Genomic DNA, 17,234 nt, shown 5'->3' with positions numbered 1-17,234 from the left:
TCCAGTGATTCATAAATGATTTACTAAATATATCTTGAGACAAAAGGTGCACACAGAATGCAAGATAAATATACATCTTACATAAACAAATAATAAAAAGAAGTGTAACTTTTCATCAACAGTTGGCAGTATGTACTGTTAAAAATGTAAGCAAAATCCTAGCTGTGTCTTCAAAGACGGAGGTCATACCAGCATAGTTTCAGAAAGTCCTTTTGTACTACTGCTGAAAGCTGTATAATGGAGGTATTCATGGTAAATCTTACTTTTATTGCTCTGTAATGGCGGCATTTTTCAATGCTGTGCTTAGTTTTATGAAGAGGGCATGTATTAACACCATTTGATACCCTCTGGTTTTGGAAGTATTTAGTACTGAACAGGCCTGTGTGAGACAGAACAACAAGAAACACTAAACAGCACCAAAACCAGGAAGGATACCTGTCAAACATGTCATTTTGTTTCCCTTATATACTCATAACATGCACTCTGACTGTATTTATATTCTGTTGCTGCAAATTAGTTTTCCTTAATGGATATGTAAAGTTGAAGTTTTTCTGTAACTTTTCTCTTTCCACAGAGCTTCACTCAGGCAGCCTTTGGTCCTTTACTAACATTATTCCACTAAACCCACATTATCATGGCATAAACATGAGCTGGCAGAAATTGTGGATTTGCACAGAGGCTTTAGGAAATCTGTGAGCAGGCTTTATTATATGGGAAGACAGACTGTGCAAAGAAAGACCACCCAATGAGCCAAAATTTAAGATCCTGGAAGTTGCTTCATCTGAGCTAGTCAATACTACGTAAGAAAAAAGATCTCTAGGCTTTGTGAATATCAAAAGCTTATTTGAGGGACAGTTTTGCTAAGCTAATTATTTTGTTACGAAACAATGTTTGTTTTATAAATATTATGTATTGATTAAAACTAGTTCTTACTACAAGTACAGAACACATATTCATATTAATAAAATAGAATATAAACCAATAGCGTTATTTTCCTTACCGAAACCAGGTTAGATGAACTATATGGTCCCTGTAAAGCACTAGAGGATACCTCAACATCTTAATTCTTTTCTTTATTCTCTTCCAGTTCTTCACTGAAATGCTCTTGCATACCATCCTCCTATTTGCCATCATTCTTTTCTTTGTTACACATTTTGAGCTTGTACATCTATCTGTGAGTCAACTGATTGCTAATATATACTTACTAATTTGGCAGTGATCAGCGCAGTTGTGTTTTATAAGTTCCTGGAAAGCTGTGGGGTTGTGATGACCCAATCATTCATCACAGGCCTACAATTCTTTTGGCACTAGTTTTCTAACCAGAACTTGCTAGATAGGTTTCCAACTGACGGAGTGAATTCACATTGAAAAGATCACCCTGAAATTTGTGCTCGGTAGTTTGCATGTAACATGTGCTGGAGTAGACAGTATTTGTGTGGTGAAAATAGTCTACTCATTTGGCACAGAAAGATACGATAATGCCATTCATCAGAAAAAACATACAGATGGCGCTTGGACTGTTTCAGCAAGGGTTCATATTCTGTATTCCTTCCCTCCAGTAAAGTTGTCTTACTTGGTTTTCATAATGATTCATCTGATACTGCCTGGTGGGCAACTACAGTGCTAAAAGCCTAGAGGAGACAGAGAATACAGCCTGACAGGCATTCCAGGACTTCTCTGATGTCCAAATCTGCACTTTCAGTAAAAGCTAACACATTTCCAAATACATTCTTGCCTATTCTGACTTCCTTTCCTGAGATCTCTCTGACATCTTTCATCCTGTTGTCATCTGGAAATATTTTATGCTTCTGTTTGAACATCAGTTCATAAATCTCTTTTGAAAGAAGCATCATTCCGAAGACAATTCTTGAACTCAATGGAACTACTTTCTTGCTTTGTTTATGTTCAGCATGTGATCAGGAAAATCTGTAAGACTGACTGATTGATAGACTGACAAATTCTACCCAATTAGTACTCACCAGATTTAGCCAGTCGTCTCCAGCACTTCAAGCAATGCTCTACCAATGTAAGATATTGATTTTCTAATTCTAAATACCTGAAGGATTGCATAAGTCAAAGAGAATTATTCTACGGTACTATGTCTTTCACCAAGTTTAAAGATATTTCAAACCTGAAGTGAAAAAGTAATGTGATACAAACTGCACAAAAACTAAGCATGAGATAAAAAAGAGTGGATGTACAAGAAAAATAACATTATGAAACACAATTTGCATTCTGGATGCTACCTTGGAAAAAAAAACAACCAGCCTTTGAAAGATTATTACACACTAAAAATCTACCAAACAATAAAAGTTACTTAAGATAGGCTCACTTCAGAAGCAGCTTATTACCACCTGCACTGCTAGACTAAAAGGGTGTAATTTTTTTTTAAAAACCCTCACTTTAAAAGGTTTTTTCCTTATTAGTTTCAACTAGTTTTTCCTCTATGAAACAAAAACAATAACAAACAAAATTATTTTAACATACTGCCATACAACAAATAGCTAATGTACCCACCAAACACCCACACACTATATTGTTTGAATATCACAATACTTTTGGTGTGGTTCAGACAGAAACGGAGCGACAAGGATGGCTTGCCCCAAACAGCACAGGAGATCTACAAGGAAGGCAGGAATAAAATTCAGTTCCCACAAGCCTCTGTTTTAACTACAACATCCCCTTTAGGAATTCCCTGTAGTAAAGAAACTTGATACAGACTTTTTCTCTTTTCAAAAAAAACCTCTAACATAGAAGCAAACACTGCTCTCTGATTATTTTTGAAGTGCTTTCAGATTTATGCTGGCCTAAATGTGAACAGAAGTTGCCCTATAAGTTTTAGAAATACTTGGCTAGACACCAAACACTGCACTTACATAAGGCCATACAATCACCTGACACTTGTAGCTGCCTCGCTGATTTTCCAAGAATTTTAATCCTCTTTTCCTGAAACTATCCCTTTGGTGAGAAAATACATTTATTCTATTACTTATATGCTTGCTTGGGAGACATACAGTTTCATTTCTTAAACAGGAGAATAGTATTTTCCACTCTCAAACATCAAAAAATCAAGAGATTTCTTTGTACAGCCAAGTACAAAGTGCGGCTTGTCATATAAAAGAGCCCATTCCTCAACTGTGCACTCCCAGGCTGCTTCTACACATTTAAAAGCCTTTCTACAGAATAATGAAGCTTCCCAGCTTTCCCTTCCTGCCAAACAGACAGATCACCATGCCAGCAAGTAATGCACATAGCTGGTGCACAGCAATTACGAGACTGTACAAAGAGCAGACCGCAGATAGCTGCTTGACGGTTAGAGGCAGAAGCAACTCAGACCTCCTATTATAATAGGTTTTGGTTTTATAGAACATTTAAATATATAACTAACCTGCTCACTTTGCTTCAGTTCATATTTTACGTCAAATACAAAATGTAATGTGTCAAACTCCTAGCTCCATGAAGTCAATGGAAGTTTTAACTACAGACTTCAAAGAAACCAAAATCTCTCTCATTACTACTCAAAATGTTTCTAATTAATGACTATACAACTGGAGCTATTAATTAGCAATGATTTTGGTGTCTTTTTTTTCATGTGTAATTTTCACTTACATCCTTTGTAATAATTAAAGGTCATCAAAGTGACAACAGAATGTACCCTCTGAACCACAAATTGTGGGAAGCCAGAACAATACTCCAGGGAATCACCACTTCACTTTAAAAAGGATTACTGCATGCTTTTCTTATAACAAGAGAATAACAGATCGGTCAAGACTGGAAGGGACCGCTGGAGGCCTTTGGTCCACCCTCTGTTCAAAGGAAGGTAAACTGGAGCAGGTTGTTCAGGCCATATGCATTCAGGTTTTCTGTATTTCCAAGGATGAAGACTTCACAAGCTCTCTGGGCAAGTCATTCCAGAGTTTGACCACCCTCACATTAAACATTTTTTATGTTTCAGTTTGTGCCCATTGCCTCTCGTTCTGTCACTTCTTTGCAGCGGTGACACCTTGTAGTTGTACATATATTGGGGGAGTATTTGGAAATCTCCACTGTTGCAAAAACAGTGTAACTCCACTTTAGCAATACAAAAGATCACTCAAAACATCATTCACTGTCAATCGCTACTGTGTCAGAGCAAATTTAAATTCCCACCATACTCCTACGTAAGCACTTCCTACTATTACTTTTGCAAGCAGTTCTTCCCTAAAAAACCAAATCTATCTTGTAACACTTCCATACCACTTGAGGTTCCAGAAACCAGAAAGAACTTGTCATATGTAAGAGGTGGAGGGTGGGTGAAGAAATGAGCTGTGCCTAGAAAGTCAGAGCAATTTCTTAGAAAACAAGTTTTACTTCTGTAGCTGCATAAGCCATTAAGTAGGAGGAAAAGGAGGATAGCATGAAATTAATGGCTGGGAAGAGCCACTGACAACTCCACAGCAATTATTCTGTGCTTTCCAACACTTTCCCCCCCTTAATGTCAGCAAAGCAGCGAAAGGAAGGCACTACAGGCTGTACACAGTGCTGCAGCTCTGGCACAGATGGAATAGACAGCAACTGCTCCCAGAAGCCTAATATCCTTGGCATCTGCTTCCTTTGCCTATGCCCAAAGACAGCCTTCAGTGGAAATTTCTCTAGTGCAAAAGCAACTGGTAGTTTGTGGCTGCACCAGGCATTTCATTGTTCTAGCACTTGTGCACATACAATGGTGAGGTAAGAGGAGAGCAAGAAGAACAAAACAGTGCACAGGGACTCCTGTTGCTGCCATGACCCATACTGCTCTGACACAACCCAACTGAAGGCCACCAAAGGATGGAGAAAGGGCAAAAAGTCAGCTGCTTAAAAGCAAGTACAACTGCAGTAGTACTTTTCTGTGTGAATACAAGGGACTCCATATTGCCTAATGCCTGAAATGCCCACAATCTCTCATATGAACGAAGCTTTGGTGACCCAGAACTCCGCTGCCTTCTGTGGGATTATACAGAAACTGCCCTGTGGTACTCAAGAAATTCAAACTCTGATGACAAACCAAAAGGATTTAAATATAAAGTTGCAGTTATTTATTAAAGTTCCTGCCTAAGTGAAAAGTTACGTATAAAGGAATGAAAACAGTTAAAAAATGGAGGTGTTGCTCCCTGTTACTAAAAAATATTTATCATTTTTGTTGTTTTCAGTAGCTACACTGTTACACTGAAAACCGAATCTCCTCAATAAAAAAAATACCGTTTTAAAAGCTTCACTACCAAATAATTATTTGGAAAGTCAGCAATCTCTATTTTTGTCTTTATCTTCACTTTCCAAAAATACAGTTCTTTTACATTCAAACATTTATTGCTTCTGCAATACATTATGTGTGATGGGAAGTAATTAGAAAATTGTTTAAAATCTTAGACCATTAGTTTTGTGCAAATAGAGCTGACTTCAGTTTCTTGCTTGAAAGATTTTTTGATAAATAATGCAGTTGTTAACTGCCAGTTTTCTAGTGGGAAAACTAAATGTAATTTCAAACTATGGTATTTTGTTTCCTCCATCTCATCTGAAACATTGTTTCCAACTAGTTTATTACACACTGAATCTGAATGTATCTCCAACTCAGCACATTTACCAAGTTAAGCAGGAATTCAAACGTTCATTCCTTCTAAGGTCAAGCATGCAGGAAGACAGCATCTGCCTGGAGAGCTGTGAATTTTCTTCTGTATTGTGAGAAGTAAGTTCTGGCCAGAGAATCTAGCTTGTACAGCAGAACAGGCACATCAAGCCCCTCTAAAATTCCCATGTGGTACTGACCTAAAACAGAAAATGCTGAGAGTTGAATTTACATGAAATAAAGCATGTTAGGTCACTTGTTAAAAAACATACAATAAATTTTAAAAATCCAATTTTAGGGATGTGTGTTTATGTGTCCATCTGTATCTTAACTGAGTGAGCAAAAATTAAAAGATTAACTTTTGTTCTATGCGGAATGAAAGAAGAAAAGAAATTTGACACTGCTTTAGGAAAAAAACTTCTTAACCTCATTCAGTACTACCTAACACCTTTCAAAAATAACAATGGAATTTTTTTTTAAGTATCATAAATTTGCTTCACAATTTTTCATTTTTCTTGAGCACCTTCAAAGACTTCTTCATAGGGCGTGCTCCTAGCTCCAAAAGCCAAGTAACAGAACTACAAGATAGTGTCTCTGCTTCAGGAGAAATAGCAGTGGCCTCCCAAAGCAATATGTACACTTTGATAGTGTGGTGCTGGCAGTTTCCAATATGGGCTAAAGCAGGAACACAGGTAATACTAATGAAATTAATGCTGATTTCTTTGGAGGGAAGCTCATACACAATACAAGCCATTCAAAAGATCCTTTTCTTTCCTTTAACCTGTAATATGCAGTAGTAATCCTGATCAGGAAGAAATCCATCGTACATCAAGGAACTAGTGACCCATAAAGCAGTTACCCTGAGTAGGTGCAGCAGGCCTGTGCTGCCCACCCAGTTTGCCCTTCAGCCCTGTGTAGTGTGGCACATATCCCTTGGCCACAGGATAAACCGACCCAGCTCACTGCAACCCGCAGCTCCCACTCGGTACCAGTGACTCCACCACCTGCCTGTCCCTCCCTTTATCTAAAAGGTGCAGCAAGGAGCTCTGCTGTGCACATCCTTTCTGTTTGACAGTAGAAATGAGGAATCGAGCTGTTCACTTGCAAGAAAAGCTATAATAGCTCGAGCAACCAAAAGGGGGTAAAGCCTTTCTCAACTAGGACCTACACAGCACGCTGTTCACGCGGAAGATAAACTACTGAAATTTTTGGAATGCAGAAAAGCACACTGTAGCACTTTTACAGACACAAGTAAAAACAGGGGCAAAAGTAGTATTTTTTTCTTTTTTACATTTAATAGCACTTATTACTCTCTTCACTTAAAACTCTACTTTGTTTTTGTTTCAGAAAACACTAGCTTTACAGAAGCTAATGCAAACTATTTTAAAAAAGGTTGTAAAGTCTTTGTTCACAGGTACATACACATATTTTCATGTGTATATTTTGATTTAATAGGATAATGACATGAGAATTGTAGGAATGAAGTACACAGTGGAAACAAAAGCTAAAACCCAGTATTCTGAAAACCAGATTTTTCAAAAAAATCAACTGACCAGAATATCCAAGACAACGACATTGTACAAGTGCTTACTTAAAAACAATGATCAATCTTTCTATAGGCATTGTTAGCTCTTACATACATCACATTAAAATTATGATTTTAAAGCAAGATTTCTTAAAACAGTCATTCTGGGGAGAAACTTATTTGCAGTAAGAACTGATAAAAGCATTATGGCTTTCTGTTGAGATCTTCAGAAAAGTAGTCATTGCCTCAAAAGGAAGCAGTACCAAGACTGAAGATTTGTTTCAGATTTACTCATGCTTGTTATCATTCATAATCTTGTCTGAGGCAGGAAAGGAAGGACACTGTGCATGCAAGGAAATCTGAGCTATGGTACAACCTATATTTTGCTTTACATGACAACCAGAAAGTAGTAAAGTAGTCACATCCATGACTTGCCAGCTTTACACCATCTGGAAGGAGGTGATTTCAGTGAGAAGAGGGATGTCTCAGTCCTAGTACTGTAAATGTAATCTGAGATTTGCAGTATGTCACTGGAAAATGCAAATGAACTACCTTCCCTTTTGCTTCCACCTCCTTTCCAGTAATTATTTATTCTACTTCAATTTCCCTCTTGAAATACCTGATATTTCTCTTACAGTGTAAGCTTTTTTCAATGACAGTCATCTGGATAAATCAGATTACAGGCTGCCACTTTCTTTGCTCACATTTCACCATTTTTGACGTGGACTCCGATATGCTGTAATTTATCAACATACAGTTTATTTGGAAACCTTTCATTCTGATATATTATTGTTTACTTAACTCTAGCAGTTTACTTAGCTACTCTGCTTAAGATACGAATCAGCCCTACAATCAGTATAACCTGCTTTTAAGCTCGGAACTGGCCTGACCATTAATTTTGTTAATGATGTTGCAGAACTTAAGAATTCTGACAGCCTGTTGGCCCCCAGGGGTTAGTACTACAAACATCAGAGTATTCCACTCACTGTTGGTTTTTTTTTTGTTTGCTTTGTTGGGTTTTTTTTAATCAAGATAACCCAGGTACCAAAAAACGTCTCAGAAAGTTTGTGGGATTGTTTGGGTTTTTTGTTTTGTTTTGTTTTAAAATACATCATAGGATGGTTTGGGTTACAAGGGACCTTAGGGACCTTAAAGATCATCCAGTTCCAAACCCCTTGCCACAGGCAGGGACACCTTCCACTCGACCAGGCTGCTCAGAGCCCCATCCAGCCTGGCCTGGAACACTGCCAGGGATGGGGCATCCACAACTTCTCTGGGCAACCTGTTCCAGTGTCTCACCACCCTCACAGGAAAGAATTTCTTCCTAATACTGAATCTACATCTATGCTCTTTCAGTTTAAACATTTAAATACAGTAAAGAAAAACATGTTGCACCTTCTACAATTAATAATAAATACCTACATCTAGTTTACATAGTTAACTTCTGGTTTAGATTTATGGCCAGGAATTGGGGTGTTAAAGCAGTACCAGCAGGAGGATGAAATATTACAGGAGCTAGGAAACTTGACACAGTGAGCCCTTCATCAAATCTCCACAGCTGAGAGCCCCAGGACACAAACCAAGTACTCTGCAACAAGAAGTCTCTGTGATGTGTCACAAAGCAAAACAATAGCTGTCACTTTCACAGCTCTTCAGTGAAGAACAGGCATGAACTAGGTGTGAGGTGGGGCTCTCAGGTAGTCTACCAACACCAGCCCAGCAGAATGCAAACCTGAAACAGATTCAGTTTACCAGCAAACCCCTGAAAAACAGCAGGATAAGCTGTTCACTTAAAGCATAATGATTTTTTAAATCATAGGTAGAAGTAAGAAGATAAATCAAATGTATTTAAAAACCCCCTCTCATAGGCATGGGCTTATCACAGTCTTTCAGCTCTTGTGAAACCCTTCCTGGACAATTAGGAGTTGAGGGACATGAAAATTATTAAATTAAAAATGTAATATTATTATTAATAGTATTATTTATTTTTAAAGATCCCTAAAATGTCATGCTTATATATAGTATGAAACAGACAGCACATGTAAGACATACAGAATCCATTCTGGATGGGCTACTTACCACAAAGCCACCTGTGAAAACGTGTCATCAGCCTAGACTCATATGACTGAAACTTTGTACCACTGCATGGACAAATTATGTCCAACATACATTGGAGAAAAAAAGAGGTTTATTGTTTTTTGGGGAATGAAAATGATACTAAATTAGGTGTTCTTTTGTCTCTACATAGATCATTTGTGGACAACAGCCAAAGACCAGATACTCATTTACCTTGTGTATAAATATGGTGAAGGAGAAAGGTACGAGAGAGACTGAAACACTGAACATTCTTTACACCTTCATACTAAAATGAAGAATTAGAGAGTGCTCATTTCTCTCCTGTATGATCCTATGTGCTGCTGAAAAAACTAAAGGTCTCCAAATTCAGATCTGTCATCTGCTGCCTTTGGCAGAAGCAATACAAAGGCATACATTTCCTGCAGTAGGCTTGTAGGAAAGGCTGAAAAGATGGGGCTGTGGTATCCCAGCCTATAGTGAGTGTACAATGTGCTGCTGCTGTGTGATGCTACTAATGTTCAAAAAGCAAACAAGATCCAAGTAATAGTAAATAGGTACGAACCAAAGTAGAAAGGGGATACTGAATAGCCAGAATAAACTGCAACCTTCATCTTGCTGCTAAGAGGCAAATTATTGTTAATTAGGCCATTTAATTAAATAAATGTTTTCTGCCACTTTGATTAAATTTAAAAGTAATCACTTTTTGTCCAGCTCAAATTTTCTTCACGTAACACTACATTTAGTAAAGAGAACTACTCATAGTCTTTGAAAAAAATTCACGTATTGTCTGTTCTCATTGGCGGGAAATAGTTGCCCAGCACTCTAAAAACCTCTGAAGGAAGGACCCTCATTAGATAAGGGAAAAGCAGATATACACACAAACTCTAAGGAACTCTATGAATGAGAAATACCTAAGACAAGGAGGTGTTGTTCCTCTAATCCTAAAGAGTTAATCTAAGAAGAATAAGCAAATCCAAATTTTTTTTAACTATATCGAGGTCCTTTTAGTTTTTTAAAGGCTGGTAACTTTATCATTAGTTATGTGGAAACGCTGTGATTTATCTAGTACTAGCAGCACTGATGCACACTCTCTGGTTGTAGGCAAAGGCACTTAAACATAGTCAATAGTATTATACCTCGTTCCAGCCTGAAGTCCAGTCCAGTAGTAACAATCTTTTTTCCTCACCACTACCCTAAGTAGGCTGCAAAGCATCATCTGACTTCTATATGCATTTATTAAAATGTATTTTAATTAACTCAAACTCTGAATTTAATTCCACTTTTATTATTGACTACCCAGAAAAGAAAGGTTTTTACCAAGCGTAATAAGCTTTTTTCCTTCCTTGCCCCTTGGTTTAAGATTTAGATTTACAATACAGACACACTTTTAATGCAAATATGATGTAATGGTTGTGATTCCCCCCCCCCTTTTTTAATTGTCTAAGAATGAACAGCAATCATCAAAAATTAAGAGAGAATTCTATTTGGCAAAATATATCCAAAACTTAATATATCTTGATATAGTTTATCTCAGAGGATGATCATAAGTAGATGCAAAATGTCCAACTTGAGAGCAAGGGATATATGAGATTTTATAAATACATATTAGGGAACATACTAGAAAATATTACAGAGTACATAAAAATACCAAAAATAGATTGTTCTTTAAATATCAAATTAGAACACAGACCGCATCTCAATCTTTATCTTTTTCTATACCTTCTTTTAAAAATAATCAGCTTGTGCTTTTTCTTTAATGTGAATACATTAACACCCAGAAAAAAAAATTGTATACGCAACACAACTGTTAGTCAACAACTTTCAACTGAAGAAAAACAACCTGATAAACTGAAAAGAATTCTGTGTTATTTGCTTTCTGCACACTTTCTTAGTGAGCAATTTTTATTAAAAAAAATTCATCTTTAATGACTTTTTAGTACTTGCTTGGCTATTATTCTGCTTTTTGTTCATCATTCAATTACAGTCCTGTACTAAGAGCTTTAACTTCAAGAATAAATGACTATTCAGAGCTCTCTATCTCTTTAAATTTAGAATTTCATGCTGTAAAGTGTATTACTATTTGAATAATTACAACATATCAATACGACAAATATTCCACTGAACATTTAGCTATTTCATAAATCTGTAGATTATGTGTGACTCTCCTACCAGGCAACAATGGCAGAAGGAAGTAGTCCAATCAATCCAAGGATTCTCTTCCTAAAGAAAAGACAAATATGACTCATGTCATATCTGGAGCTAAATTACTTTTTTAAGCTGGAGAAATTCAAAATAAAACCTTCCTGATTTTTAAGTTTGTCATACTGCACATGTAGAAACATTCAGATATATTTTAGAATGCACAACCACATATCATCATATATGGGAAAAGAAAAAAAATACAATTAATACGAAAACAGGGAAATTAGTGACTCCACTCATTGGTGTTTCCAGGACAATCTATGTATTTCCACAACGCCAAAGTATAATTGTCAGATTTACCAAACCTCACTCATTAATGGCAGTTCATATTAATATCCATACAAACATACTCATATATATCCAAACATGAGAATATTAAGTGTGACAACTGTGTAGCTTTTTAGAAGGGGATACATTCAGTCCTGGTACAAGCAAAGGAACAAGTTAAGTGGACGCTTAAAATTACATTATGGCAAACTGTTTTTCAGTTTTCTGTTTTTCCTTTCCCAACAAAGAATCTAGAAGTCCACATGAAATACCTGCATATGCTATACAGTATATATGATGAAGTTTGGTACTGTCCTGAGGCACCACAGTTGTCTAATGCTAGTCTGCAAGAAAGGCAGCAGTGTTACTGCAACCCCTTAGAAACTTAACTCAGGCCAAGACACAGACACCACAGTGTGCTTAAAATTCACAGCCTAGAGTCCTCTCTTAACTGTAGGATCTAATTACCGTTCTGTTAAAAAAATGGAGCAGGACTTGCTGTATTCTGTTAAATCACAGCCAAGATAACAGATGGAAGCCAGAAAACAAACACCTTCCATTTAGTAACCTATTGTTGCTGTGTATCTCCCTAAAACAAAAAAGATTCAAGCCAACATATGGCAGAAAAGTGATCCTACCCAGCAAGAGACAGAGCTATTGAAAACAAAGGCAACTGCTCCATTCCTGTTAAAATTGTGCCACTGAAGCAAAGAATTCTGTAGTCTGTAGGAATAGAAATGATATGTGAGATTTATCCCAAGGAACAAGGCATTCAGCAGGGAGTGACACATCCTCATCTCTAATTCATTCTCCCAAGATAATTTAAATTCATGCAGTCACTCTTTTAAGACAGATTACTTGGAGGGAGGAGATGGGTTTGAACACTCAAACAGAGCCAAACTGAATCTTCCAGCTCTTATATCAGTAATCTAACAGATAGGTTGTTAAATAAAAGGCTATTCAATCTCCCCATCGTTCATGTTAAATGCAAGCAGCTACACCAAACCAAGATTCTCTGAATATGAATGCGTGGCCTGAGAATACTGACAAAATCGAGCCCTTGGACGCAAGCTGAGGATTGTAAATGGCTGAATGGGAAACAGGTGCTAAACTGCTCTAGCTGCTGCACACTCAAGAGATAAAAGTTAAAATCAAGAAAGATCCTTCTGATTTTAGGCATCTCCTGGGTTAGGCAGCAGCTGTGTGAGATTTCTCAGATTGCATTTTTGGACTTAGGCACCTGAATTCTCCCTAAATCCTGCTTTAGGTATTTAAGTCCTTTATCGGATCTAGCCAATAAACTCTCTCTCTCTCCTTACTCTACCTGGTTAAGTATTTTAGATCCTATTATGCTTTGCCTCCCTTTTTATTTTTAATGAGATCTTTACCTTTCTAACATGTAGTTAACTGTTTATCCTATGTGTGGTTAGTTTTTTTTAATACTCACTAGTGCATACATAATTAAATAATTCACTGAGGGCCTTATTTCAAAAGTACGGAGAACTCACAGCTCCAATTTTCCCAAAGGGAATTAAGATCCCTTGGAAAACCCCTACTGCAGTGCTGTACAAAAACGCCAGAGCTAGTGGTAGCAGTCTAACCCTGTTCAGCTCACCTTAACTAACTTTTGAGATCAAGCTGAAAATGCAGCTTTGTGGCCTCTCATACCCCCCAAAAAATGACTCAAAGCCAACTTCTGCCCAACACTGTGTTGCACAAACAAAGGTTAGTGTTTGTTTTATTGCAGTGATGCTGAGAATTTTTCCATTTAAAAGTCTCCCTGCCGGAACTATCTCACTAAAGCCCCAAAAGCCTACTAAGCAACAAAGAACAAACTGAAACAAAACCAAGTTGGTTCTGAGCTTTCATTATTTCTTAGCTAGGGCTGAAGTGACTCAAACATCAGCAGCTAAGGTCTCCAAAAGCCATTCAAGAACTGGGTTTTTTTAATGTGGTTTGAAATTTCCTTTTTAATGGTTTTGGGTTTTTTTTTTTTTGTTTGGGTTTGTTTTTTAGAAGAAAACATGTTAACAGTAGAACAGTTAGCTCTTAGGAACATTATACCTTCTTGTTATTTATTTAGAGTATGACTCTTACTTGCCTAGTCTAATCTTTATCCAATTCATTTTATTCTGTCTTTGCTACACATCTTGGCAAAACGTTAACAACAGCTGGATAGCTAGCTAGCTACCGTTAAAGAAGAGGGAAAACAGCCAGAAATCCATTACCACATTTTTCTTAGAATACAACTACTTTCTTTGGGTTAACTACTTTTTCTTGGGATATATGTCAAGACAGACTGGAAAAATGGGACTCAGCTCCAGATTTTCCATATGCAGGTATTAATTTTTAGGTCCACTGCCTGTCAGTTCTTGTTCCCTTAGCCTGGGTTGGTTTTGCTTCATTTTGTTTATACTGCTGTTGATTTCTGAAGATCTTACATGAGAATAATTTGGTACAATTTACCTAAAGCAGGGTCAAATACAACTTAAAACTGTTTTGTCATCATATCATGTTTAATTGGGTTGCACACACTACTTGTACAAGGAATTGCTTACAGAAACATCAAATCAACAGCTAAAAAAACATAAGAAAGGAATGTACTTCTACCTCGCTGTACTGAAGGCATAATACTTTGTAGGTACCTTCCCGAACAAGGACAACCAAGAAGTACATAAGCAGCTGTAAAATACTGTGCTATAGTAGGAAGAGAAAGGACAATCCCTCAAGTCCTTCTTAAAATGGCCCACATGAACTGCACAATGGCATGGTTTGGTTTTGTTTTACAGTATCTCTTGTCTGACCCTATAAGAGGAAAAAACCCCAAACCAAACAGATTTTTGTGCACGCTATTTTTAATGGAGTGGTGGTGGAGCTGTGCATGTTATCTAAGCTAATAAAAAGTTGCGTATCTTCCCTGCCCCCTCCTTACATAACTACCACATTCTGATAGTAACACAGTGACAGATTACAAAGTTGTACTTTTTCTTGTTTAGTTAAATATGACAAAGGTGAAACAATACACAAAAAACAAAGCTTGAAGAATCAACTGTAGCTTAAAGATACAGGAATGACCACACTGGATAATACCAAGGTCCAACTATGCTGAGTATTTCCAATGGTGATAAAAATTAATGTCTACAGAATAAGGATGAGGTGAAAATACAGTCAGATTTCTCCCCAGATAGTCTCTCAGATTCCAGAGATCTGTCTGGGGGCTTCCTGATGCAAAAATGATTCTTTTTATGCAATAGATTCTTTCCTGTGAACTTCCCTATGTTCTTCTTGAACCCAGCTGTAGCATGCCAGGTTCCAAAATCACTCGATAGCCAGAGGACTCCCTCTATTCTTGCAGCATACTTCTGACATTTATTTAAGAGCAAACTGGAAGTCTGTATCATTAATCTAATGAACTTCTAACAACTTTCTACAACCACACAGAACAAACTTAAGCAAAAATAAATCTTCTGTGTACCTGAACCTAGACAATTTTTTTTCTTTATGTACAAGAGCCCTGTTTCCAGGAGACAGGACAATAAAGGCAACTGTGAATGCAGAGAACAGCATGTATCACAACCATCAGGAGACAGTGATGGGTTACAGTGACAGTAAGTTTTGCTAGCAGAATGAGCAAACTCTGAAGGACTAACTAAACAGATTTCTACAACTGGTACAAGCAACACAGTATGTCAGGCTCCCTACCCACCTAAACATCCATCCTATCCCAAACTCCCTTCAACTGTTTTTAATTGTTTTTAAGTGAAAGATGATGGGAAAAAACTCAACTCTTCAGCTCAAGACCCCAAGGCTGCCAAAGTCAAGAGTATTTTGTTCCTGTATATTGGGAATTATGAAAGATAGCTGACTGTAGCTGCCAATATTGCTTGAATCATCAGTATAAATGCTAAAATACATCTAGTCTTAGGAATCGTTGGAAGTGGCAATGGTGGAAATAGGTTTTCACTTCTAGCTGGTTTTAACTGTTCCTGCAGAGGACAACCTTATTATCCTAACTCCAGCTTTTTAAGGAAGTCTCACAAGCCCTTGAACTTTGTCCTGTTTAATTTTTCTTCTCCATTTCCATAGGCAATCTAATCTGAAATGCATAACAAACTACTGTTCTCTTTCATGATGGTCCACAGTTCTCCTTTCAGAGTTTTACTATTGTCCAAATTGTCTGTTTATCTCCCTGATACTTTGTGCAGTCAACTTACACTTGACGTATCTAAAACAGAATCCATAACCTATTAAAACCATTCATAATAATTCAAAGCATTTCACTTCATCCCATCACCATTCAAGTTCACACCACAGGTATCTCTCTTACTTTGATCTTTCCTTAGACTGTAATTTCCTATCTCACTCCATTTTTTAATGAATTACTCCGATAGACTATCTTTCCTATCCACATCTGAAATACACCCATGTTCTCCCTCATATTTCAATTACCATAACATCTTCGACTTTAGGAACTTGAAAGACACTGTAAAGGCAAAGGATGCAGTTTAGAGTGGCCGAGTTCAGACAAAACACCTGGATGTAAATCCAGATGTGTCTGGTTACTTCCAGTCACAGCAACTTTGCCTATAGCCTCTTAGCAACCTTAACTATCTTCCTGCAGTTTGTTATACATGAAATACAGCTGAAGACAAATATAGCCATAAATTATTTTTTCTGATGTGTAAGCCTTGCCTGGAAGGTTTTAGAGGAACTGCTACATTTATGAGACTTCTGGATTTATGACAGCCTTCTATCTTAAAAAAAAAAAAAGCATCGTAGCAACTGCAAATACATAGCACTTATGCAACAGATGTTAAGCTTTCATTAGAGGCTGACATATGTCTGGAAACCCTAAGCATTTTCCCATGAAAATGCACTGTGACTACCACTTTGTTCAGGTAAAAGTGATCAGGTACTTCCTCAGAAGCACTCGACTCACAATTTTACACGTGGAAAACATGTTAGTGCACCAGCCGGCTGCTCGGGCACAGCGCACACAGCCGGTGCATGCAACGACGGCACCACTCCCCCCCCCCCGCCCCCCACGGGCACGCTACACGAAGCGCTGGAAACGTTCAAGAAAAGCGGGGGAAATGCATAAACCCAAAGGACAACAAGCTCTTTCTGAATCTTATAACTTTTATCATATCGGGTCCTGCACTAAAAAACTCGCGCAGAAGGGGCAGGGCCAGCCCCAGCAGCCGGCGGCGAGTGCGCGCACCGAGCCCCTGCACGGGCGGCCGAGGGGGGACTCCCTGCGGGGCCGCGGCCACCACAGAGCCCCGCCCACTCGGGGTGCCGGGGGACCCCCCAGAGACCCCTCTCCCCGCCCCGGCAGCTCCGTCCTTCCGCGCTCGGCTGCTCCCCCACGTCCCGCCCGCCACCCCGCCCCGGCAACGCCATTAACGCCCGACCCCCGCGGCCGCCCTCACCAGAGCAGCCGCTCCTCAGAGCGGCGCCGCTCGCAGGAGCCAACCCGGGGCCCGCGGGCCCGTCCCTCTGCCCCGGCTAGCTACCCTCCTCCCCCGGCCCCGCTGAGGCGCTCCCTCCCCGCACCGCCGCGCCACGCTCTCGGCCAGC

The 17,234-nt window shown here is 38.4% G+C and overlaps 1 protein-coding gene across 2 annotated transcripts in view; it reads right to left on the bottom strand.

Moving 5' to 3' along the window:
* The window catches only part of TRMT9B (tRNA methyltransferase 9B (putative)), a 117,284-nt gene extending 100,146 nt beyond the window's left edge, over positions 1 to 17,138 (bottom strand). Inside the window, exons 1-2 of one of the 2 annotated variants that reach the window (XM_080385857.1) lie at positions 17,087 to 17,138; positions 11,355 to 11,405 (exon numbers count right to left, since the gene is read on the bottom strand). Coding sequence is in view for 1 of the 2 variants with exons in the window: in XM_080385856.1 (XP_080241982.1) it covers positions 11,355 to 11,431 (77 nt within the window). In the remaining variant the exon portion in view is untranslated. Of the gene's footprint in view, positions 1 to 11,354; positions 11,569 to 17,086 lie in introns of those variants that run through there. The other variant, XM_080385856.1, reaches the window with a different exon arrangement.
* Positions 17,139 to 17,234: the final 96 nt, after the last annotated feature.

The sequence above is a fragment of the Falco punctatus genome, assembly GCF_963210335.1.
Source record: "Falco punctatus genome assembly, chromosome: 1".
Taxonomy (NCBI): domain Eukaryota; kingdom Metazoa; phylum Chordata; class Aves; order Falconiformes; family Falconidae; genus Falco; species Falco punctatus.
This window is presented reverse-complemented; position numbering and strand designations above follow the sequence as displayed.